Below are 25,005 nucleotides of genomic sequence, written 5' to 3' on the forward strand. Positions count from 1 at the left end.
TATTAAAAGCTTATTTTATGTCTTCCCCTGCTGCAGGTTGTGTGCTGGAGATAACACCAGAGCAGGTCTGCTCCTCCAGGATAAGGAGATCGTAGGCTGTACACTAATATTAGAGGGTGAGCTCTGTGTCATATCCAATGTGGGCATCCTGGTAACTCACTATACGGTCAGTTGTGTGAGCTTCTTTATATAAATAATATACAAGATTTAATAATGTATCCTACTCACAAAAAGTTAGGGATATTTGGCTTTTGGGTGAAACTTCAGGATGATCCTAAAATTCACTCTAAAACTTTTCAGGAGAACTTACTATGATCATCTCTAAACTTCTGAATGCCCGTGTCCAAATGCTCAATGTTTCAGTATTTTTTGCACAACTTGCTGTTCTCTAACAAAGAGCTTAATGGCAAAATTCACAACAGATATCTGATCCATGAATCGCCCAATATATTTTGTGGTTCAATTAGAATTGGTATTATACAGTCCTCCTCATCATGCTGTTCACACTTTGACATCATGAGACCAAGACGACACCTAACAATTGATCAGCAGGACCTCGCCATTGCAAGGCTTCAAGCAGGATGTTCTCAGACGGAAGTGGCCACTCAGCTTAGAGTGTGTCTCAGGGTCATCAGCAGGTTGCAACAGAGACTGGAAGAGTGACAGGCAGAGAAGTGGACGTCCTTCGGCCACATCCCACACTGATGACCGCTCCATTGTGAACAATGCTCTTCGGAACAGGATGATGAATGCCACACAGCTCCAGGTACATTTAAGGAAGGTCGGAGGCCCCCCAAGTGTCACGTCAGACCACACAAAATCATTTACATCAGCGTAGTCTGCATGTTAAGACAACCTGCAAGGATACCTGACCACACCATTAGGCACAGACATCATCATCTTGCATGGACCAGGGAGCATCTACACTGGATGAGGGAAAAGTGAGACTCCGTGAAGTTCACTGATAAAAGTAGATTCACGCTTAGCAGAAATGATGGTGGCCAACGGTGTTGGAGACCTCATACAGAGTGCTAGCATCAGCCACTGTTGTCACCTGACGAGCCTTTGATGGTTTTGGTGTTACAGTGTGGGCAGGTGTGACTACTCAATACAGAACTGACCTACACTTTGTGAACGGTACAGCGACAAGCCCCTACTACATGAATTACATTACTCCAGTCATTCATTCTTAACCCAGTCCTTGTGCCTCTGCATGCACAACACAGACGTAACTTCATCTTCATGGATGACAATGCTCCAGCTCATATAGGTCGCATCATTAGTGAGTCGCTGCTGGACACTGGGGCACCTCAAATGGAGAGGCCTGCACTTTCTCCGTACCCGAATCTCACAGAAAACCTATGGGATCAGCTGAGTCGCCGCGTAGGGCTCATATTGCTGTACGCCAGAACCTCAATGATCCGAGGGCCACCCTTTAAGAAGAGTGGGATGCCATGCCTCAGTAGGCAATTACAATCAACAGCATGAGACATCATTGTCAAGCTGTAATTGATGCTCAAGGCCACATGACAAGTTTTTGAGACATTGTCAGTTTTGGGGGGGAGGGGGCATACCCACCACTGTTGTTGGCTTTTGTTTCAAAAAATTGAGATGAGGAACTCACCATTGCATGCCCTACTTTCATGATGAAACATCATTGTAGCGTGAACATTTTACCTTTTCCATAAATTTCACCCGAAAGCCAAATATCCCTAACTTTTTGAGTAGTGTACACACACAGAGACACTGCAGAGTAAGATTGCTTTAAAAAATAGAAGTGCTAAGTTTATTATCAATTAACCAAATGCAAAGTGAATGAACAAAAGCAAAGTCTAAAGGTACCGTCACACTCAGCAACTTTGCAACGAGAACGACAACGATCCGTGATGTTGAAGCGTCCTGGATAGCGATCTCGTTGTGTTTGACACGCAGCAGCGATCTGGATCCCGCTGTGCCATCGCTGGTCGGAGCTAGAAGGCCAGAACTTTATTTGGTCGTCAGGTCGGCGTGTATCGTCATGTTTGACATCAAAAGCAACGATGCCTGCAATGTTTTACATGGAGCTAACAACCAGCGAGAACGATAAGTGAGTCGCCGTTACGTCACTGGATCGCTCCTGCATCGTTCTGGAGCTGCTGTGTTTGACGTCTCTGCAGCGACCTAAACAGCGACGCTCCAGCGATCGGCTCGTTGTCTATCGCTGCAGCGTCGCTGAGTGTGACGGTACCTTAAACCAAATCAATAGTTGGTGTGACTGCCTTTTGTCTTCGAAACAGTGGCAATTCTTATAGCTACACAAAGTTTTTGAAAGAACTAATCAAAGAGGTTGTTCCAAACATCTGGGAGAACTAACCACACATCTTCTGTGGATAAAGACTTGTGCGAATCCTTTTTGTCTCTTTATGGAATCACAGCTAGACCCGATGTTGAGATCATGGCTTTGTGGAAGCCACATCATCACTTTCATGACTCCTTGTTGTCCTTGAAGTTTTTAATGACATTGGCTGCATGTTTGGGGTCGTTGCTGTAGAATAAATTTGGAACCAGACAGACACCTTTGTGATGGTAATATATGATGGATAAGTATCGGCCTGTATATCTCATCATTGAAGATGCCATTAATCCAGGTCAAATTCCCAGCTTTATTAATGAATTGCAGCCTCAAACTTGTTAGGCACCTCCACCATGCTTCATTGTAGCCTGCACTTATGGTGTCGCTCTCCGGTGTTTCAGTGAGAAACGGCTTTCTCTTACAGCCAAATATTTGACTCAAATTCAGATTATCTTCTGCTATTTACCTGCACCCCAGTTTCTATGTTTTCGTGCCCAGCTGAGAAACTTGGCCTTGTTTCCATATTGAAGGTATGGCTCGTCGCCCACAATTCTTCAATGAAGACCACTTTAGGCCAGGAATCTCCAAACATTAGATGGGTGTAGCTGAGTCCCACTGGTTGCTGCCAGTTCTGAGCTGAGGACACTGCTGGACAGTTTCCAATATCAAATAAAACAAAGCATCATATTAGCTGCACTATTTCCTTGGCCACCCACTGTGTCTACGGTCCTCAATGACCATTTCTTGAGGTCCTCCTGCTGAAAAATACAGACAGATAACTGTCCATCATGTAACAACATCAGGGATGTCTCTGATTGACTTCACATGTATTCTGCAGCAGGACAACGACCCCAAACATACAGGCAATGTCATTAAGAACAAGGAGTCCTGGAAGTGACGGTCCTCACAGTGCCCTGATCTCAACCTCAGATCTCTCTAGGATTAGATCAAGAGAGAACAATTTTCACAACCCTACATCTAAAGAAGATCTGTTGTATTTTTTCAAGATGTTTGGAACAAACTCCCTATGGAGTTCCTTCAAAAACTTTCTACAAGTGTATCTAGAAGAACTGATGCTGTTTTTGAAGGCAAAGGGCGGTCACAGCAAATATTGATTTTATTTTGATTTTTGCATTCAGATAATTGATAGAAATAAACTATTAATCTAGATGATAGACAGAAACAGAATCAGTGCTTGCTCCTCAGCCACTGCATGCATCTTGGATCTTATAACATTACCAAGTTATAAAGACTTTATCACTAAAGTCAGACTATGAGCAGATGATAGAACTTCTTATTTTCACCATTATTTACCGACAGACTTATTTCTACCCAAATCTGCATGCACGACTTGTGCTAACCGCTCGCTTAAGCAGAAAGCGCTGTACTCAGCTGTGCCGAGTCTGGAGAAACATGATCACTAGCCACCTGCTACCCGAAAAAGTCCAGAAAGAATTCAAGTTTATTCTGGAAATTAACCTCTACACTGCCAACTGGCAAGCCTCGGCAGTACAATAGGGCGCACATAATCTGCCTTGCCGTTGCAGACATCACATCACATACAGCGTTTTGTAGTTTTGTTTTTATTTTTTCATTGGTAGCTTTAATCCCCTTTTTTATTGCTTAATACTATTTTAAGGTCCCTCTGTTATAGTGACGTAAGTGTTTTTATTTAGTCTTTTGTTTTTTTGGGGGGTGGGGGTGGTTGATAAAAAAAAATAAATAAAAAAAAGTAGCACGCTCCGTTTGGTCTTATTCCTTTATACACACACTTACACATGAACAAAAAAGTCTGCGGCACTCACCCCGTTGTTGCTGTGTGAACGTGTTCTTTATTGAAGCATTACGTTATGGAAGACGACTGAGGGGCGATCTAATAACCATGTATAAGTATATAAGGGGACAATACAAATATCTCGCTGAGGATCTGTTTATACCAAGGAAGGTGACGGGCACAAGGGGGCATTCTTTGCGTCTGGAGGAGAGAAGGTTTTTCCACCAACATAGAAGAGGATTCTTTACTGTTAGGGCAGTGAGAATCTGGAATTGCTTGCCTGAGGAGGTGGTGATGGCGAACTCAGTCGAGGGGTTCAAGAGAGGCCTGGATGTCTTCCTGGAGCAGAACAATATTGTATCATACAATTAGGTTCTGTAGAAGGATGTAGATCTGGGGATTTATTATGATGGAATATAGGCTGAACTGGATGGACAAATGTCTTTTTTCGGCCTTATTAACTATGTTACTATGTTACTATAAGTATATACATCCAACTAGGCAGCAGGTTTTACAGGAGGGTGCGGTGATGGAGGGTGGACGACGGCCGTTTCGCACTGAATGTGCTTCGGCGGGATCCATAACGTAATGCTTCAATAAAGAACACGTTCACACAGCAACAACGGGGTGAGTGCCGCAGACTTTTTTGTTCTTGGATATTTACTGAGCTATATGCTTTTCTGCTAGAGCACCTGATACCCATAAGCTGTATGGGACGAGTTGTTCAGTGAGTTCTATATAAGTCCTGAGGAGTACACACCTATAAAACTCTAGTGCCGTACATTTCTTGCTTTCTTTATACTTGGAAACACACTTACACATACACACTAGATGTGACATGGAGCAGAAGGCATGCTGGAGCTTGCAGTCCCATATGGCACGTACAATGGAACCTAGAACTATGCTCCATGACAGGTAGCAGCGTTACTTGGGAGTCCAGGCTGCTGGGATTTGCCATCCTGCTCCATGTACTGAACAGGGCAGAGCACTGGCATCAGAGTTTTGCCGGGGCCTCTATTTCTGGCAGACTGGCACCATTACACGGATACAGGAGTCCTGCCTGAATGCTGGAACTTGTAGTTTTATGATATCCCAGTGTAAAGCTGTCGCCTATATTACAGCAGCAAAAAAAACCTCCACGACAGATGGCAGCTTTTGGGCACACTGATCTGCCGCACTTTTCCACCCATCTGTGGGTCACATTTAGGAAATGAAATGAGCCAGAAAAAGGAAAAGAGGAGATATGGAGGGCGCGGGCTCCATGTAGGAAAGAACTGAGCTGTGTTTCATCACGAATGACATGTGAGGGCATAGGGGCATCAGACGATTTGTCCACAGCAGATACAAGGGCAAAGTTGTATGGGACGGACATTTCTGACTGCCTCATTCAGATGCCACAAAGCTATGAAGTACAGCACTGGCACGTCCATAACACCAGCAGCTGCCATCCCCACTGAGCAAAGATGGCATCAAATGGGCAGATCAATATTATCTGTCCATTTACAGAACTGCATCCGGCCCAGTGGCAGGACCCCGGGTACATGTAAGTGCCACCATACATGACCCTGCCCCACATGGGGGGGAATAGTGTTGTTGAGATGTTCAGGTACCCAGGAGGAACTCGTGTGGTGGGCACGTACAGGTAGCCGGGCAGCACTTGTATGGTGGGCATGTACAGGTAGCCGGGCAGCACTCGGGTGGTGGGCACATACAGGTACCCGGGCAGCACTCGTGTGGTGGGCACATACAGATACCCGGGCAGCACTCGTGTGGTGGGCACGTACAGGTACTCGGGCAGCACTCGTGTGGTGGGCACGTACAGGTTCCCGGGCAGCACTCGTGTGGTGGGCACGTACAGGTACCCAGGCAGGACTTGTATAGTGGGCAAGTATAGGTACCCGGGCAGCACTCGTGTGGTGGGCACATACAGGTACCCGTGCAGCACTCGTGTAGTGGGCACGTATAGGTACCCGGGCAGGACTTGTATAGTGGGCACGTACAGGTACCCGGGAAGCACTCGTGTGGTCGGCACATACAGGTACTCGGGCAGCACTCGTGTGGTGGGCACGTACAGGTACCCGGGAAGTACTCGTGTGGTGGGCACGTACAGGTACCCGGGCAGCACTCGTGTGGTCGGCACATACAGGTACCCGGGCAGCACTCGTGTGGTCGGCACATACAGGTACCCGGGCAGCACTCGTGTGGTCGGCACATACAGGTACCCGGGCAGGACTTGTATAGTGGGCACGTACAGGTACCCGGGAAGCACTCGTGTGGTCGGCACATACAGGTACTCGGGCAGCACTCGTGTGGTGGGCACGTACAGGTACCCGGGCAGCACTCGTGTGGTCGGCACATACAGGTACCCGGGCAGCACTCGTGTGGTGGGCAAGTATAGGTACCCGGCTCGTGTGGTCGGCACATATAGGTACCCGGGCAGCACTCCTGCAGGTTATAATCACCAGTTATACTATCTACTATTGAAGACAGCACTCTCCATAAGTGGGCATGCTTGGATTTGTAGTTCAGCAGCAGATGGCACTAGCCGCCCTGTTCCAGCATTATACCAGGGCACAGGTGGCACCGCTTTACTGGCAGCTCTGCCCCTCCATTGTCACCATAAAGGACTGGTCCTGGCACAGGGGGCTGGAGCCATGAGTGCATACTCTGCCCGTCCACTTCAGACTGGCACGGAGGGGAACAGCTAGTGACAGGCATGCAGTGCGGGCACACGGCGGCATCACTCACCTCCGTCTCCGTACGTCTCTATGCCGTACCCGTCCTGCAGCCCGTTACTCCACGTGCCCTCGTACCTGGCCGGGGTGCACAGACTCTGGCGGACCCCGTAGCGCCCCTTGAAGCCATGGGACCACTCTCCCCGGTACATCCACCTGCCCTTGGTCTCCACGCCCAGCCCGTGCCTCTTCCCCTGAGCCCAGTAGCCCAGGTAGGTGTTTCCGCTGGGCCAGGTGTACACCCCGACTACCTCGAAGCCGTGCGACCAGGAGCCCGCGTACTCCCCCTGCCCCTTGGGCCCCGTACAGATGCCGTGCCCGTGTGCCTTGCCATCCTCCCAGCCGCCGCAGTAAGTGCCGCCATCGTCGAAGTCGAAACGTCCGCCCGTCATTCAGGGGAGCAGAGAGGAGCGGTCGCTAGTGACTGTGTCCCGGCGGCGGCATGCACACTCTCCTGTGCCCTGCACCCTGCTCCGGGCGCGGCAAGTACACCCCCGACATCCCACTCACGGCTGCCAACACCCGGCCAATCCCCGGCCGAGCCCGCCGGCATCATCCGCGCAACCCCGCCCCCCGCACGGCTCCTCCTCACCCCATCACCGGCACCGGTCCCAAACCGGGATGGCCCCTCAGGGGAGAGCCGCCCGGAGCAGAAGTGGCCACGGTGCTGCAACTCTGCCCAGAATGCCAAACACTGTGTCTGTCCTCAGTAGCAACCAATCACTGTGCCCATAGTACCTACCACTGTGCCCCCATAGTACCAGCTACTGTGCCCCCCATAGTACCAGCCACTGTGCCCCCCATAGTACCAGCCACTGTGCCCGTAGTACCAGCCACTGTGCCCCCCATAGTACCACTACCAGCCACTGTGTCCATAGTACAGGCCACTGTGCCCCCCATAGTACCTACCAGCCACTGTGCCCATAGTACCAGCCACTGTGCCCCCCATAGTACCAGCCACTGTGCCCCCCATAGTACCAGCCACTGTGCCCCCCATAGTACCAGCCACTGTGCTCATAGTACCAGCCACTGTGCCCCCATAGTACCAGCCACTGTGCTCATAGTACCAGCCACTGTGCCCCCATAGTACCAGCCACTGTGTCCATAGTACCAGCTACTGTGCCCCCCATAGTACCAGCCACTGTGCCCCCCATAGTACCAGCCACTGTGCTCATAGTACCAGCCACTGTGCTCATAGTACCAACCACTGTGCCCCCCATAGTACCAGCCACTGTGCCCCCCATAGTACCAGCCACTGTGCCCCCCATAGTACCAGCCACTGTGTCCATAGTACAGGCCACTGTGCCCCCCATAGTACCTACCAGCCACTGTGCCCATAGTACCAGCCACTGTGCCCCCCATAGTACCAGCCACTGTGCCCCCCATAGTACCAGCCACTGTGCTCATAGTACCAGCCACTGTGTCCCCATAGTACCAGCCACTGTGCTCATAGTACCAGTCACTGTGCTCATAGTACCAGTCACTGTGCTCATAGTACCAGTCACTGTGCTCATAGTACCAGTCACTGTGCTCATAGTACCAGTCACTGTGTCCATAGTACCAGTCACTGTGCTCATAGTACCAGTCACTGTGTCCATAGTACCGGTCACTGTGCTCATAGTACCAGTCACTGTGTCCATAGTACCAGTCACTGTGCTCATAGTACCAGTCACTGTGCTCATAGTACCAGTCACTGTGTCCATAGTACCAGTCACTGTGCTCATAGTACTAGTCACTGTGTCCATAGTACCAGCCACTGTGCTCATAGTACCAGCCACTGTGCCCCCATAGTACCAGCCACTGTGCTCATAGTACCAGCCACTGTGCCCCCATAGTACCAGCCACTGTGTCCATAGTACCAGCTACTGTGCCCCCCATAGTACCAGCCACTGTGCCCCCCATAGTACCAGCCACTGTGCTCATAGTACCAGCCACTGTGCTCATAGTACCAACCACTGTGCCCCCCATAGTACCAGCCACTGTGCCCCCCATAGTACCAGCCACTGTGCCCCCCATAGTACCAGCCACTGTGTCCATAGTACAGGCCACTGTGCCCCCCATAGTACCTACCAGCCACTGTGCCCATAGTACCAGCCACTGTGCCCCCCATAGTACCAGCCACTGTGCCCCCCATAGTACCAGCCACTGTGCTCATAGTACCAGCCACTGTGCCCCCATAGTACCAGCCACTGTGCTCATAGTACCAGCCACTGTGTCCCCATAGTACCAGCCACTGTGCTCATAGTACCAGTCACTGTGCTCATAGTACCAGTCACTGTGCTCATAGTACCAGTCACTGTGCTCATAGTACCAGTCACTGTGTCCATAGTACCAGTCACTGTGCTCATAGTACCAGTCACTGTGTCCATAGTACCAGTCACTGTGCTCATAGTACCAGTCACTGTGTCCATAGTACCAGTCACTGTGCTCATAGTACCAGTCACTGTGCTCATAGTACCAGTCACTGTGCTCATAGTACCAGTCACTGTGCTCATAGTACCAGTCACTGTGCTCATAGTACCAGTCACTGTGCTCATAGTACCAGTCACTGTGTCCATAGTACCAGTCACTGTGCTCATAGTACCAGTCACTGTGTCCATAGTACCAGTCACTGTGCTCATAGTACCAGCCACTGTGTCCCCATAGTACCAGCCACTGTGCTCATAGTACCAGTCACTGTGCTCATAGTACCAGTCACTGTGCTCATAGTACCAGTCACTGTGCTCATAGTACCAGTCACTGTGTCCATAGTACCAGTCACTGTGCTCATAGTACCAGTCACTGTGTCCATAGTACCAGTCACTGTGCTCATAGTACCAGTCACTGTGCTCATAGTACCAGTCACTGTGCTCATAGTACCAGTCACTGTGTCCATAGTACCAGTCACTGTGCTCATAGTACCAGTCACTGTGTCCATAGTACCAGTCACTGTGCTCATAGTACCAGTCACTGTGCTCATAGTACCAGTCACTGTGTCCATAGTACCAGTCACTGTGCTCATAGTACCAGTCACTGTGTCCATAGTACCAGTCACTGTGCTCATAGTACCAGTCCCTGTGCTCATAGTACCAGTCACTGTACTCATAGTACCAGTCACTGTGCTCATAGTACCAGTCACTGTACTCATAGTACCAGTCACTGTGCTCATAGTACCAGTCACTGTGTCCATAGTACCAGTCACTGTGCTCATAGTACCAGTCACTGTGTCCATAGTACCAGTCACTGTGCTCATAGTACCAGTCACTGTGCTCATAGTACCAGTCACTGTACTCATAGTACCAGTCACTGTACTCATAGTACCAGTCACTGTGCTCATAGTACCAGTCACTGTGCTCATAGTACCAGTCACTGTACTCATAGTACCAGTCACTGTGCTCATAGTACCAGTCACTGTGTCCATAGTACCAGTCACTGTGCTCATAGTACCAGTCACTGTGCTCATAGTAGCAGTCACTGTGTCCATAGTACCAGTCACTGTGTCCATAGTACTATATTAGAGAGAATCCAGAGACTCTTTATGCAGATTTCACAAAGGAAGAACCAAAAAGAAAAACCAATGTATTATTCTATACAGACCAAATCTCAGCCTGGCCCACTGCCCTGTGCAATCGATATAAACATGTATCTAAATCCAACGCTAATAGTGTCCAGCGGATTAGAATTACCAGCCAAGCAGATGATGACACCAATGTGCTCACCATAAGCCTATACAACAGTGGCACAGTCATGGCGCAGGGGACCGAGGAGATTCTGCAGCAATTTGAAAATTGTTTTTCTGATATCAAAGAGCAGGCACAAACCTATAAAGGACTACAAGCCCCAGCAGATACCTCTAATGCTACCTCTAATGCTCACATACAGATCCCCAGACAGAGACTTCTTATCTCAATTAGAAAGTGACTTGGTCCAACTGAAATTAGAATGTGAAAGAAACTCACAAAGCAACGCAAATTACCAAGCAACAAATGACACGGCCCTACAGAAAATAAGGGACGAAATGTGTGAACTAAAATGTTAACACAAGGCAGCACTACAGGAAATCGGGGAACTGAAAAAAGACAATGATAAACTCAGAAAGGATATTGCAGAATTAAAAGCCCATAGCCCTGGACATCTGACCCAGCAGGGGACAATGGGAACAAGCCAGAGAGCAGACAACATGGCCACCACTGACCAGAATGTAGAGACACCAAACAGCATTAAAATAATAACCAACAATATGACTGATCCTGAAACCAGAGAGACAGAAGAGAGAAGTGAACCAGCCACCAGCAAAGCCAGCACCACAGACCCCCGTCAGCAGCACTGTAGCCCACCCAAGACATCGCAAAGCCCTGATATTGTCCTAATAATGGACTCAAATCCTGAAACCAGAGAGATGGAAGAGAGAAGAGAACCAGCCACCAGCAAAGCCAGCATCACAGACCCCCATCAGCAGCACCGTAGCCCACCCAAGACATCACAAAGTCCCGATATTGTCCTAATAATGGACTCAAATGGGAAGTACCTAAATACACAGCGGCTATTCCCAGGAAAACAGGTCCGTACAATCCGCTGTGCAAATATTGAACAGGTGACAGAGGTCATCAGTAAACCACGGTTTACCAACTCAAAGCACATTATTATACACACGGGTACAAACAATCTGCCAGACCAGCACATCGCAGAACAACTGATCAAACTGGCAAAGATGGCAAACCTAAAATTCCCGGACAGTAAAATCATTCTGTCATCGCTGCTCCCAAGAACGGACATATTCAGGCCAACCACCCAAGCCATCAATACAGAACTGACTGAAAGGATCAAGACTGTGCCAAACGTGACCCTGGCACAACACTTCTCCATAAACATCAGTCACCTGCACGATAATAAACACCTCAACAAACAAGGGGTCAGCCTCCTGGCCAAAGAGCTGAAGGACATCGTGCTAAACAGAGACCCCGGGCCTGGATTCAACAGTCGCCATAATCACACTGAAAGACCCCCGAGAACGATAAAGCAGAAAACCCCAATGCTACCTCCTGAAGCTGGAAACAAAGCTCTTCACCCAGTGTCAGACCATCGGAGGTGGAGACCTCCACGGAGGGGACCACCGAGCCCACACAGACACATGTGTTGTGAATTCTGTGGCAGAGCTCCCTCCTGTGGTCACAAGTGGTACTTCGGCTGGTTCTCTCTGTGAGCTTCCGTTGGTGGAGGAAAGTGGTACTGCGGCTTCTGAGTTTCCTTCCTCAGGTGATGTGGTGAAGTCGTTAGGTGCTGCTCTATTTAACTCCACCTAGTGCTTTGATCCTGGCCTCCAGTCAATGTTCTAGTATTGGACCTGTTTCCTCCTGGATCGTTCCTGTGGCCTGCTGCTCTGCATAGCTAAGTTCCTCTTTGCTATTTGTTTGCTGTTTTTTTCTGTCCAGCTTGTCAATTTGTTTTTTACTGCTTGCTGGAAGCTCTGGGACGCAGAGGGTGTACCTCCGTGCCGTTAGTTCGGTACGGAGGGTCTTTTTGCCCCCTTTGCGTGTTTTTTTTTTAGGGTTTTGTGTTGACCGCAAAGTTACCTTTCCTATCCTCGCTCTGTTCAGAAAGTTGGGCCTCACTTTGCTAAATCTATTTCATCTCTACGTTTGTCTTTTCATCTTAACTCACAGTCATTATACAGTGGGGCAAAAAAGTATTTAGTCAGTCAGCAATAGTGCAAGTTCCACCACTTAAAAAGATGAGAGGCGTCTGTAATTTACATCATAGGTAGACCTCAACTATGGGAGACAAACTGAGAAAAAAAAAATCCAGAAAATCACATTGTCTGTTTTTTTAACATTTTATTTGCATACTATGGTGGAAAATAAGTATTTGGTCAGAAACAAAATTTAATCTCAATACTTTGTAATATATCCTTTGTTGGCAATGACAGAGGTCAAACATTTTCTGTAAGTCTTCACAAGGTTGCCACACACTGTTGTTGGTATGTTGGCCCATTCCTCCATGCAGATCTCCTCTAGAGCAGTGATGTTTTTGGCTTTTCGCTTGGCAACACGGACTTTCAACTCCCTCAAAAGGTTTTCTATAGGGTTGAGATCTGGAGATTGGCTAGGCCACTCCAGGACCTTGAAATGTTTCTTACGAAGCCACTCCTTCGTTGCCCAGGAGGTGTGCTTTGGATCATTGTCATGTTGAAAGACCCAGCCACGTTTCATCTTCAATGCCCTTGCTGATGGAAGGAGGTTTGCACTCAAAATCTCATGATACATGGCCCCATTCATTCTTTCATGTACCCGGATCAGTCGTCCTGGCCCCTTTGCAGAGAAACAGCCCCAAAGCATGATGTTTCCACCACCATGCTTTACAGTAGGTATGGTGTTTGATGAATGCAACTCAGTATTCTTTTTCCTCCAAACACGACAAGTTGTGTTTCTACCAAACAGTTCCAGTTTGGTTTCATCAGACCATAGGACATTCTCCCAAAACTCCTCTGGATCATCCAAATGCTCTCTAGCAAACTTCAGACGGGCCCGGACATGTACTGGCTTAAGCAGTGGGACACGTCTGGCACTGCAGGATCTGAGTCCATGGTGGCGTAGTGTGTTACTTATGGTAGGCCTTGTTACATTGGTCCCAGCTCTCTGCAGTTCATTCACTAGGTCCCCCCGTGTGGTTCTGGGATTTTTGCTCACCGTTCTTGTGATCATTCTGACCCCACGGGGTGGGATTTTGCGTGAAGCCCCAGATCAAGGGAGATTATCAGTGGTCTTGTATGACTTCCATTTTCTAATTATTGCTCCCACTGTTGATTTCTTCACTCCAAGCTGGTTGGCTATTGCAGATTCAGTCTTCCCAGCCTGGTGCAGGGCTACAATTTTGTTTCTGGTGTCCTTTGACAGCTCTTTGGTCTTCACCACAGTGGAGTTTGGAGTCAGACTGTTTGAGGGTGTGCACAGGTGTCTTTTTATACTGACAACAAGTTTAAACAGGTGCCATTACTACAGGTAATGAGTGGAGGAAAGAGGAGACTCTTAAAGAAGAAGTTACAGGTCTGTGAGAGCCAGAAATCTTGATTGTTTGTTTCTGACCAAATACTTATTTTCCACCATAATATGCAAAAAAAATGATAAAAAAAACAGACAATGTGATTTTCTGGATTTTTTTTTCTCAGTTTGTCTCCCATAGTTGAGGTCTACCTATGATGTAAATTACAGACGCCTCTCATCTTTTTAAGTGGTAGAACTTGCACTATTGCTGACTGACTAAATACTTTTTTGCCCCACTGTATGTGGGGGCTGCCTTTTCCTTTGGGGTATTTCTCTGAGGCAAGGTAGGCTTATTTTCTATATTCAGGCTAGCTAGTTTCTCAGGCCGTGCCGAGTTGCATAGGGAGCGTTAGGCGCAATCCACGGCTGCCTTTAGTGTGGTTGGAGAGGATTAGGGATTGCGGTCAACAGAGTTCCCACGTCTCAGAGCTCGTTCTTGTTTTTTGGGTTATTGCCAGGTCACTGTATGTGCGCTGACCTCTATGTCCATTGTGGTACTGAATTACCTTTCATAACAGTACTGGAGGTCAAAAGTACTAATGATTCTCAATAGAGGGAAAAAAGAAGTTCTGAGACCATTTTTTTTTCTTTGCACTGTGTTTTGCCTTTTTTTTCCCCTAGACATTTGGGTGGTTCAGGACACAGGTGTAGCAATGGACATTAAAGGTCTGTCTTCATGTGTGGATCAGCTCACGGCAAGAGTACAAAGTATTCAAGACTTTGTGGTTCAGAATTCTATGTTAGAACCGAGAATCCCTATTCCTGATTTGTTTTTTGGAGATAGAACTAAATTTCTGAGTTTCAAAAATAATTGTAAACTATTTCTGGCTTTGAAACCTCGCTCCTCTGGTGACCCAGTTCAACAAGTTAGGATCGTTATTTCTTTTTTGCGTGGCGATCCTCAGGACTGGGCATTTTCCCTTGCGCCAGGGGATCCTGCATTAAGTAATATCGATGCATTTTTCCTGGCGCTCGGATTGCTGTACGATGAGCCCAATTCTGTGGCTCTGTGTCAGGGTCAGGATGAAATAGAGGTATATTGTCAGAAATTTAGAAAGTGGTCCGTACTCACTCAGTGGAATGAAGGTGCGCTCGCAGCTATTTTCAGAAAAGGTCTCTCTGAAGCCCTTAAGGATGTCATGGTGGGATTTCCTATGCCTGCTGGTCTGAATGAGTCTATGTCTTTGGCCATTCAGATCGGTCGACGCTTGCGCGAGCGTAAATCTGTGCACCATTTGGCGGTATTACCTGAGCTTAAACCTGAGCATATGCAGTGCGATAGGACTTTGACCAGAGTTGAACGGCAAGAACACAGACGTCTGAATGGGCTGTGTTTCTACTGTGGTGATTCCACTCATGCTATCTCTGATTGTCCTAAGCGCACTAAGCAGTTCGCTAGGTCTGCCACCATTGGTATGGTACAGTCAAAATTTGTTCTGTCTGTTACCTTGATCTGCTCTTTGTCATCATATTCTGTCATGGCATTTGTGGACTCAGGCGCTGCCCTGAATTTGATGGACTTGGAGTATGCTAGGCGTTGTGGGTTTTTCTTGGAGCCCTTGCAGTGTCCTATTCCATTGAGAGGAATTGATGCTACGCCTTTGGCCAAGAATAAGCCTCAGTACTGGACCCAGCTGACCATGTGCATGGCTCCTGCACATCAGGAGGTTATTCGCTTTCTGGTGTTGCATAATCTGCATGATGTGGTCGTGTTGGGGTTGCCATGGCTACAAGTCCATAATCCAGTTTTAGATTGGAAATCCATGTCTGTGTCCAGCTGGGGATGTCAGGGGGTACATGGTGATGTCCCATTTCTGACTATTTCGTCATCCACCCCTTCTGAGGTTCCTGAGTTCTTGTCTGATTACCGGGATTTATTTGATGAGCCCAAGTCCGATACCCTACCTCCGCATAGGGATTGTGATTGTGCTGTCGATTTGATTCCTGGTAGTAAATTCCCAAAAGGTCGACTGTTTAATTTATCTGTGCCTGAGCACGCCGCTATGCGGAGTTATGTGAAGGAGTCTTTGGAGAAGGGGCATATTCGCCCGTCATCGTCGCCATTGGGAGCAGGGTTCTTTTTTGTAGCCAAGAAGGATGGTTCACTGAGACCTTGTATAGATTATCGCCTTCTAAATAAGATCACGGTTAAATTTCAGTACCCCTTGCCATTGTTATCTGATTTGTTTGCTCGGATTAAGGGGGCTAGTTGGTTTACCAAGATAGATCTTCGTGGTGCGTATAATCTTGTGCGTATTAAGCGAGGCGATGAGTGGAAAACTGCATTTAATACGCCCGAGGGCCATTTTGAGTATCTAGTAATGCCATTCGGACTTGCCAATGCTCCATCAGTGTTTCAGTCCTTTATGCATGACATCTTCCGAGAGTACCTGGATAAATTCCTGATTGTGTACTTAGATGACATTTTGATCTTCTCGGATGATTGGGAGTCTCATGTGAAGCAGGTCAGAACGGTGTTTCAGGTCCTGCGTGCTAATTCTTTGTTTGTGAAGGGATCAAAGTGTCTCTTTGGTGTTCAGAAGGTTTCATTTTTGGGGTTCATCTTTTCCCCTTCTACTATCGAGATGGATCCTGTTAAGGTCCAAGCCATCCATAATTGGACTCAGCCAACATCTCTGAAAAGTCTGCAAAAGTTCCTGGGCTTTGCTAATTTTTATCGTCGGTTCATCTGCAATTTTTCTAGTATTGCTAAACCATTGACCGATTTGACCAAGAAAGGTGCTGATTTGGTCAATTGGTCTTCTGCTGCGGTGGAAGCTTTTCAAGAGTTGAAGCGTCGTTTTTCTTCTGCCCCTGTGTTGTGTCAACCAGATGTTTCGCTTCCGTTCCAGGTCGAGGTTGATGCTTCTGAGATTGGAGCAGGGGCTGTTTTGTCGCAGAGAAGTTCTGATTGCTCGGTGATGAAACCATGCGCCTTCTTTTCCAGGAAGTTTTCGCCTGCTGAGCGAAATTATGATGTGGGCAATCGAGAGTTGCTGGCCATGAAGTGGGCATTCGAGGAGTGGCGTCATTGGCTTGAAGGAGCTAAGCATCGCGTGGTGGTCTTGACTGATCATAAGAACTTGACTTATCTCGAGTCCGCCAAGCGGTTGAATCCTAGACAAGCTCGTTGGTCGTTGTTTTTTGCCCGTTTTGACTTTGTGATTTCATACCTTCCGGGCTCTAAAAATGTGAAGGCGGATGCTCTGTCTAGGAGTTTTGTGCCCGACTCTCCGGGTGTATCTGAGCCGGCGGGTATCCTCAAAGAGGGAGTAATTGTGTCTGCCATCTCCCCTGATTTGCGGCGGGTGCTGCAAAAATTTCAGGCTAATAAACCTGATCGTTGCCCAGCGGAGAAACTGTTTGTCCCTGATAGGTGGACGAATAAAGTTATCTCTGAGGTTCATTGTTCGGTGTTGGCTGGTCATCCTGGAATCTTTGGTACCAGAGAGTTAGTGGCTAGATCCTTTTGGTGGCCATCTCTGTCGCGGGATGTACGTACTTTTGTGCAGTCCTGTGGGATTTGTGCTCGGGCTAAGCCCTGCTGTTCTCGTGCCAGTGGGTTGCTTTTGCCCTTGCCGGTCCCGAAGAGGCCTTGGACACATATCTCTATGGATTTTATTGGTACCCTTGTCTAAATTGCCTTCCTCCTCTGATTTGGTGCCATTGTTTTTCCAGCATGTGGTTCGTTTACATGGCATTCCAGAGAATATCGTTTCTGACAGAGGTTCCCAGTTTGTTTCGAGGTTTTGGCGAGCCTTTTGTGGTAGGATGGGCATTGACTTGTCTTTTTCCTCGGCTTTCCATCCTCAGACTAATGGCCAGACCGAACGAACCAATCAGACCTTGGAAACATATCTGAGATGCTTTGTTTCTGCTGATCAGGATGACTGGGTGTCCTTTTTGCCTTTGGCTGAGTTTGCCCTTAATAATCGGGCCAGTTTGGCTTCCTTGGTTTCACCGTTTTTCTGCAACTCTGGGTTCCATCCTCGTTTCTCTTCAGGGCAGGTTGAGTCTTCGGACTGTCCTGGTGTGGATACTGTGGTGGACAGGTTGCAGCAGATTTGGACTCATGTAGTGGACAATTTGACTTTGTCCCAGGAGAAGGCTCAACGTTTCGCTAATCGCAGACGCTGTGTGGGTCCCCGACTTCGGGTTGGGGACTTGGTTTGGTTATCTTCTCGTCATATTCCTATGAAGGTTTCCTCTCCTAAGTTTAAACCTCGTTTTATTGGTCCGTATAGGATTTCTGAGGTTCTTAATCCTGCGTCTTTTCGTCTGACCCTTCCAGATTCAAGCAATAGGTCATTGTTGCGGAGATACGTGGCACCTATGGTTCCATCTGTTGATCCTCCTGCCCCGGTTTTGGTGGAGGGGGAATTGGAGTATATTGTGGAGAAGATTTTGGATTTTCGTGTTTCAAGGTGGAAACTCCAGTATCTGGTTAAGTGGAAGGGTTATGCTCAGGAAGATAATTCCTGGGTCTTTGCCTCTGATGTCCATGCTCCCGATCTTGTTCGTGCCTTTCATATGGCTCATCCTGGTCGTCCTGGGAGCTCTGGTGAGGGTTCGGTGACCCCTCCTCAAGGGGGGGTACTGTTGTGAATTCTGTGGCAGAGCTCCCTCCTGTGGTCACAAGTGGTACTTCGGCTGGTTCTCTCTGTGAGCTTCCGTTGGTGGAGGAAAGTGGTACTGCGGCTTCTGAGTTTCCTTCCTCAGGTGATGTGGTGAAGTCGTTAGGTGCTGCTCTATTTAACTCCACCTAGTGCTTTGATCCTGGCCTCCAGTCAATGTTCTAGTATTGGACCTGTTTCCTCCTGGATCGTTCCTGTGGCCTGCTGCTCTGCATAGCTAAGTTCCTCTTTGCTATTTGTTTGCTGTTTTTTTCTGTCCAGCTTGTCAATTTGTTTTTTACTGCTTGCTGGAAGCTCTGGGACGCAGAGGGTGTACCTCCGTGCCGTTAGTTCGGTACGGAGGGTCTTTTTGCCCCCTTTGCGTGATTTTTTTAGGGTTTTGTGTTGACCGCAAAGTTACCTTTCCTATCCTCGCTCTGTTCAGAAAGTTGGGCCTCACTTTGCTAAATCTATTTCATCTCTACGTTTGTCTTTTCATCTTAACTCACAGTCATTATATGTGGGGGCTGCCTTTTCCTTTGGGGTATTTCTCTGAGGCAAGGTAGGTTTATTTTCTATCTTCAGGCTAGCTAGTTTCTCAGGCCGTGCCGAGTTGCATAGGGAGCGTTAGGCGCAATCCACGGCTGCCTTTAGTGTGGTTGGAGAGGATTAGGGATTGCGGTCAACAGAGTTCCCACGTCTCAGACCTCGTTCTTGTTTTTTGGGTTATTGCCAGGTCACTGTATGTGCGCTGACCTCTATGTCCATTGTGGTACTGAATTACCTTTCATAACACACATGCAGAGCAGAGATAGGGATGAGATAAAGAACCTGCTCAATGCACTGTGCAGACAACTAATGTGACTGGATGGAACCAAGCACTTCTATAAAACAGTCAGAAATCCAATTTGTCCCACACAGCCATACTCATTACAAGGTATATACACACAAACCACACAGAAGAATGTCTTCACTTACAATCAGCAGCTGGAATATCCAGGGTCTCAACGCCTCAACCTTTGGATCTAAAACAAAGTGTTACGGCCGCCGCTACTCACCCTCGTCGCGCCGCTTCTGGCCGCCGGCGCGCTGTCCCTGCTTGCTTCGGCCGCTCCTCGTTCGAGTCCCGGCGTGTCATTCCTCCTGCTTCAGCGGCGCCGACTCCTTCTGCCGCTGTTCATCCCCGCTGTCTTGCTTCCGGGGGGCGGCGCTCTCACCTTCTGCAGACTCCGCCTCCTCCACATCCTGCTGGGGAGGTTCGGCATCTGCGCCGGCGCGCAGAGTTCTATGGAGGGCGCCTGCGTTCCAGTCTAGCTTCTCCTGCTTCCGGGATCTCGTCTTGTGCCTGTGCTAGCCCGGTATCTCTCGCTTGCCTCTCGCCATTGTGCCTATACTTATCCCGTCATCTCTCTCTTTTTCTTTTCAGTTTCACCTCCGTCTCCTGATTCTCCTCAGTACAGCTTGTCTTCCAGTCTCCGTGTCTTCCATTGTGCTCCAGCTTCCCTGCCTCCGTGTGTCCCGCTCCTGTGTTCCGTTTTTTGTTTTCCTTTCTTGTTTTTTCCCTGAGCCGTCCCTTCTGGTATCTGCTACCGTGGTTGGGTCTTCTTCGGGCCTGCCCCAGCCAGTCCCTGTATAGGGGTTGGTTAACACCTGGTCTGCTCGCCCGTAGGTAGTACCTTGCCACGGTCCAGAGGGTCCACTCTCGCTTTCTTCTCAGATAGCATAACAGAACACTCAGGCCATGGACCCCGCAGGTGCCGCGTTTTCTGCGCAAAAGGAATTGGCACATTTGCGCGACAATCAACAGCGCATTATGTCTTTCTTGAAAAACATGGAGTCCCGTTTGACCTCATTACAGGCCGCCGACCCAGTCAGTGCTTCTCATCTATCGGGCCTTCAGCAAGAGCTCTCCCAGCAGCGTGATACGCAGGCACGCATGCTGACTTATATGGCCTCCATTGACGACCGCTTGTTCAACCTGCAGTCTGCCTCTACGCCCCCCATTCAGGTGGTGTCACAAGACCCAAATCCTCCCTCCATACCTCACCCGCCACCTCGTCTCGGCAAACCTCCCAGGTATAGCGGCGATCCCAAACTCTGTAGGGGGTTCTTAAACCAGTGCCGTCTCCACTTCGAACTTCTTCCCCAGCAGTACCCGACTGATCGCGCCAAAGTGGCTTTTATTTTGTCCCATTTAGAGGGAGAGGCCTTAGCTTGGATCAATCCCCTCTGGGAGCGGGATGACCCCATAGTCTCTCAGTTAGCTTTCTTCCTGGAGACCTTTCGCAAAGTTTTTGATGAGCCCGGGCGATTAGCTTCCACTACGGAGTCTCTTTTTAGTCTTCAGCAAGGTTCTCTAACGGTAGGCCAATATGCTATTCGCTTCCGTACTTTAGCCTCTGAGCTGGGGTGGAACAACGAGGCTTTAGTCGGAGCTTTCTGGCGTGGTCTGTCCAGTCGGATAAAAGATGAATTGGCTGGACGAGATACTCCTACCTCTTTGGAGGACCTCATAGCTCTCTCTACGCGCATAGACCTACGCTTCCAAGAGCGAACTCGTGAGACCGCCAAGGAGAGGAGGCCTGTTCGCTCCATACCACCAGTCCGTAGGTCTGGGAGTCCGCGCCCTTTGATGCCCTCTGCTGCATCCGTACCAGAGCCCATGCAAGTAGATCGTGTCAAGATGGCAGAGCAACGTCGTCGGGAGAGACGTTCCCAAGGGCTCTGCTTTTATTGTGGTAGCGCTTCTCACTTGTTGCGATCCTGCCCAGAGCGTCCGGAAAACTCCTCCGCCTAGGACAGGTAAGAGAGGCCTCCCTAGGTGTTTCTGATTCCTCTCTACCCCTGTTTTTGTCTGTCTTACTTGTTCTTAATCTTAAACGTTTTTCCGAAGTCGTGTATGTGGATTCGGGTGCGGCGGGCAACTTTATCAGCCTTGAGGCGGTTCGGAGACTTCGCATTCCAGTTATCTCTCTGGACACTCCTCGTCTGATCGCTTCCGTAGATGGGAGACCCTTGCAAGACGCCATTACCCTAATTACGGAGGAGGTCGAACTACGGATCGGGGCCCTACATCAGGAGAAGATCACCTTTTACGTTTTGCCTAACCTTGCCCATGCTTTGTTACTTGGATTGCCGTGGCTCCGAACTCATGAACCAACTCTGGACTGGCGTTCGGGGGATGTGCTCCGTTGGGGATCTACTTGTCAAAAGCAATGCCTACTGTCCGTTAGTCCTGTAGTTCCTCCTCTGGCAGTTTCCATTCCCTCCGGATTACCCTCTCCATACTGGACATTTGCTGATGTTTTTGATAAAAAAGAGGCTGAGACTCTTCCGCCACATCGTTCCTATGATTGCCCGATCGAGCTTCTTCCCGGTTCCACCCCGCCTAGAGGGAGAATTTACCCACTTTCTTCAACTGAGACCAGAGCGATGTCTGAATACATCCAAGAGAACTTGACTAAAGGATTCATTCGTAAGTCTTCTTCTCCTGCAGGTGCGGGATTTTTCTTTGTCAAGAAGAAGGACGGTTCGCTTCGACCCTGCATCGATTATAGAGGTTTAAACAACATCACGGTCAAGAACAAGTACCCTCTACCTCTCATTCCAGAGCTCTTTGATCGACTAAGAGGGGCGCGAATTTTTACTACGTTAGATCTCCGGGGAGCGTTCAACCTAGTTCGGATTCGTGCTGGCGATGAATGGAAGACCGCTTTTAACACCCGAGACGGCCATTATGAATGCCTGGTCATGCCGTTCGGCCTCTGCAACGCTCCAGCAGTCTTCCAGGAGTTCGTTAACGATATTTTCCGTGACCTTCTCTACTCCTGCGTTGTGGTGTATTTAGACGACATCCTGGTTTTCTCTGTGGATTTGCCGTCTCACAGAAGAAGTGTTCGTTTGGTTCTGCAATGTTTGAGAGAGAATCGTCTTTATGCGAAGTATGAGAAGTGTCTCTTCGAACAAACCTCGCTGCCCTTTCTTGGTTACATTATCTCGGATTCCGGTCTCAAGATGGACCCTGAGAAAGTGAATGCCATTCTCAATTGGCCACGTCCCTATGGAATAAAGGCTATCCAACGGTTCCAGGGATTCGCTAATTACTATAGGCAGTTTATATCCCATTTCTCTTCTGTGATTCAGCCTCTTTCTGCTCTCACCCACAAGGGTTCCAACCCGAAGATTTGGACCCCGGAGGCCGAGAATGCCTTTGTTCTCCTGAAGCAGTCTTTTTCGTCCGCTCCAGTATTGCACCATCCTGAGGTTAACAAGCCATTCGTTCTCGAGGTGGATGCCTCCTCCACGGGAGCCGGAGCGGTGCTCTCCCAAAGATCTCCTACGGGTCGACTGGTTCCTTGCGGATTCTTTTCTAAAACGTTTTCTGCCTCTGAACGCAATTATACCATCGGAGACCGTGAACTTTTGGCCATTAAGGCTACGTTCACACTAGCGTTGTGCGCCGCTGCGTCGGCGACGCGACGCACAACGCACCGAAAAACGCGTGCAAACGCACGCAAAAACGCTGCGTTTTTCGACGCGTGCGTCGTTTTTTGACGAAAATCGGACGCAAGAAAAATGCAACTTGTTGCGTTTTCTTGGTCCGACGCTAGCGTCAAAAAAGACGCACGTGTCGGAAAACGCAACAAGCAAAAACGCATGCGTCCCCCATGTTAAACATAGGGGCGCATGACGCGTGCGTCGCCGCTGCGTCGCCCGACGCTAGCGCGACGCACACTAGCCGAACGCTAGTGTGAACGTAGCCTAAGTTGGCTCTGGAGGAGTGGAGGCATCTTCTTGAAGGTGCGGTTCATCCTTTCGTAATTTTCTCTGACCACAAGAATTTGGCCTATCTTCAAACTGCACAAAGACTTAATCCACGACAAGCTCGATGGTCTTTGTTCTTTGCTCGCTTCGACTTCGAGCTTCGCTTCCGGCCTGGCGACAAAAATATCAAGGCTGACGCACTTTCTAGGCTTTCACAGCCTGAGGAGGCCGACGAAGAACCAGCTCATATTCTGGATCCCTGCAAAGTCGTCACGGTGGCTCCTTTAAGCATGATCCATCCTCCTCCGGTAAGACCCTTGTGGCAGAGGGGGACAGAGAGAGGGTGCTTCGCTGGGGACATTCCTCGAAATTAGCAGGCCATGCTGGGATAAAGAAGACCTACCTTCTCATTACCCGCTTTGAGAGGTAAGCTATAGGCTGGACCACGGTGAGTCATTGGACGTGGTATATCTCGATTTTTCCAAAGCGTTTAATACCGTGCCGCACAAGAGGTTGGTACACAAAATGAGAAAGCTTGGTCTGGGGGAAAATGTGTGTAAATGGGTTAGTAACTGGCTTAGTGATAGAAAGCAGAGGGTGGTTATAAATGGTATAGTCTCTAACTGGGTCGCTGTGACCAGTGGGGTACCGCAGGGGTCGGTATTGGGACCTGTTCTCTTCAACATATTCATTAATGATCTGGTAGAAGGTTTACACAGTAAAATATCGATATTTGCAGATGATACAAAACTATGTAAAGCAGTTAATACAAGAGAAAATAGTATTCTGCTACAGATGGATCTGGATAAGTTGGAAACTTGGGCTGAAAGGTGGCAGATGAGGTTTAACAATGATAAATGTAAGGTTATACACATGGGAAGAAGGAATCAATATCACCATTACACACTGAACGGGAAACCACTGGGTAAATCTGACAGGGAGAAGGACTTGGGGATCCTAGTTAATGATAAACTTACCTGGAGCAGCCAGTGCCAGGCAGCAGCTGCCAAAGCAAACAGGATTATGGGGTGCATTAAAAGAGGTCTGGATACACATGATGAGAGCATTATACTGCCTCTGTACAAATCCCTAGTTAGACCGCACATGGAGTACTGTGTCCAGTTTTGGGCACCGGTGCTCAGGAAGGATATAATGGAACTAGAGAGAGTACAAAGGAGGGCAACAAAATTAATAAAGGGGATGGGAGAACTACAATACCCAGATAGATTAGCGAAATTAGGATTATTTAGTCTAGAAAAAAGACGACTGAGGGGCGATCTAATAACCATGTATAAGTATATAAGGGGACAATACAAATATCTCGCTGAGGATCTGTTTATACCAAAGAAGGTGACGGGCACAAGGGGGCATTCTTTGCGTCTGGAGGAGAAAAGGTTTTTCCACCAACATAGAAGAGGATTCTTTACTGTTAGGGCAGTGAGAATCTGGAATTGCTTGCCTGAGGAGGTGGTGATGGCGAACTCAGTCGAGGGGTTCAAGAGAGGCCTGGATGTCTTCCTGGAGCAGAACAATATTGTATCATACAATTAGGTTCTGTAGAAGGAAGTAGATCTGGGGATTTATTATGATGGAATATAGGCTGAACTGGATGGACAAATGTCTTTTTTCGGCCTTACTAACTATGTTACTATGTTACTATGTTACTGGTGGCCTGCGTTACGTCAAGATATCGAGGAGTTTGTTGCCTCTTGTTCTTCTTGTGCTAAAAATAAAGTGCCTAGACGATCTCCTCGCGGAGGACTGCTTC

At 48.5% G+C, this 25,005-nt stretch overlaps 2 protein-coding genes across 2 annotated transcripts in view; one reads left to right on the forward strand and one right to left on the reverse strand.

Moving 5' to 3' along the window:
* JPH1 (junctophilin 1) overlaps nucleotides 1–7,361 on the reverse strand; it is a 176,020-nt gene extending 168,659 nt beyond the window's left edge. Inside the window, exon 1 of the mRNA XM_069731495.1 lies at nucleotides 6,855–7,361. Coding sequence (XP_069587596.1) covers nucleotides 6,855–7,233 — 379 coding nt within the window. The 5' untranslated portion in view covers nucleotides 7,234–7,361. The remainder of the gene's footprint in view (nucleotides 1–6,854) is intronic.
* The window catches only part of GDAP1 (ganglioside induced differentiation associated protein 1), a 440,350-nt gene that overhangs the window by 220,057 nt on the left and 195,288 nt on the right, over nucleotides 1–25,005 (forward strand). The gene's annotated exons all lie outside the window — the stretch shown is intronic.

This window comes from Ranitomeya imitator, chromosome 6, assembly GCF_032444005.1.
Source record: "Ranitomeya imitator isolate aRanImi1 chromosome 6, aRanImi1.pri, whole genome shotgun sequence".
In the NCBI taxonomy this organism is placed as follows: Eukaryota; Metazoa; Chordata; class Amphibia; order Anura; family Dendrobatidae; genus Ranitomeya; species Ranitomeya imitator.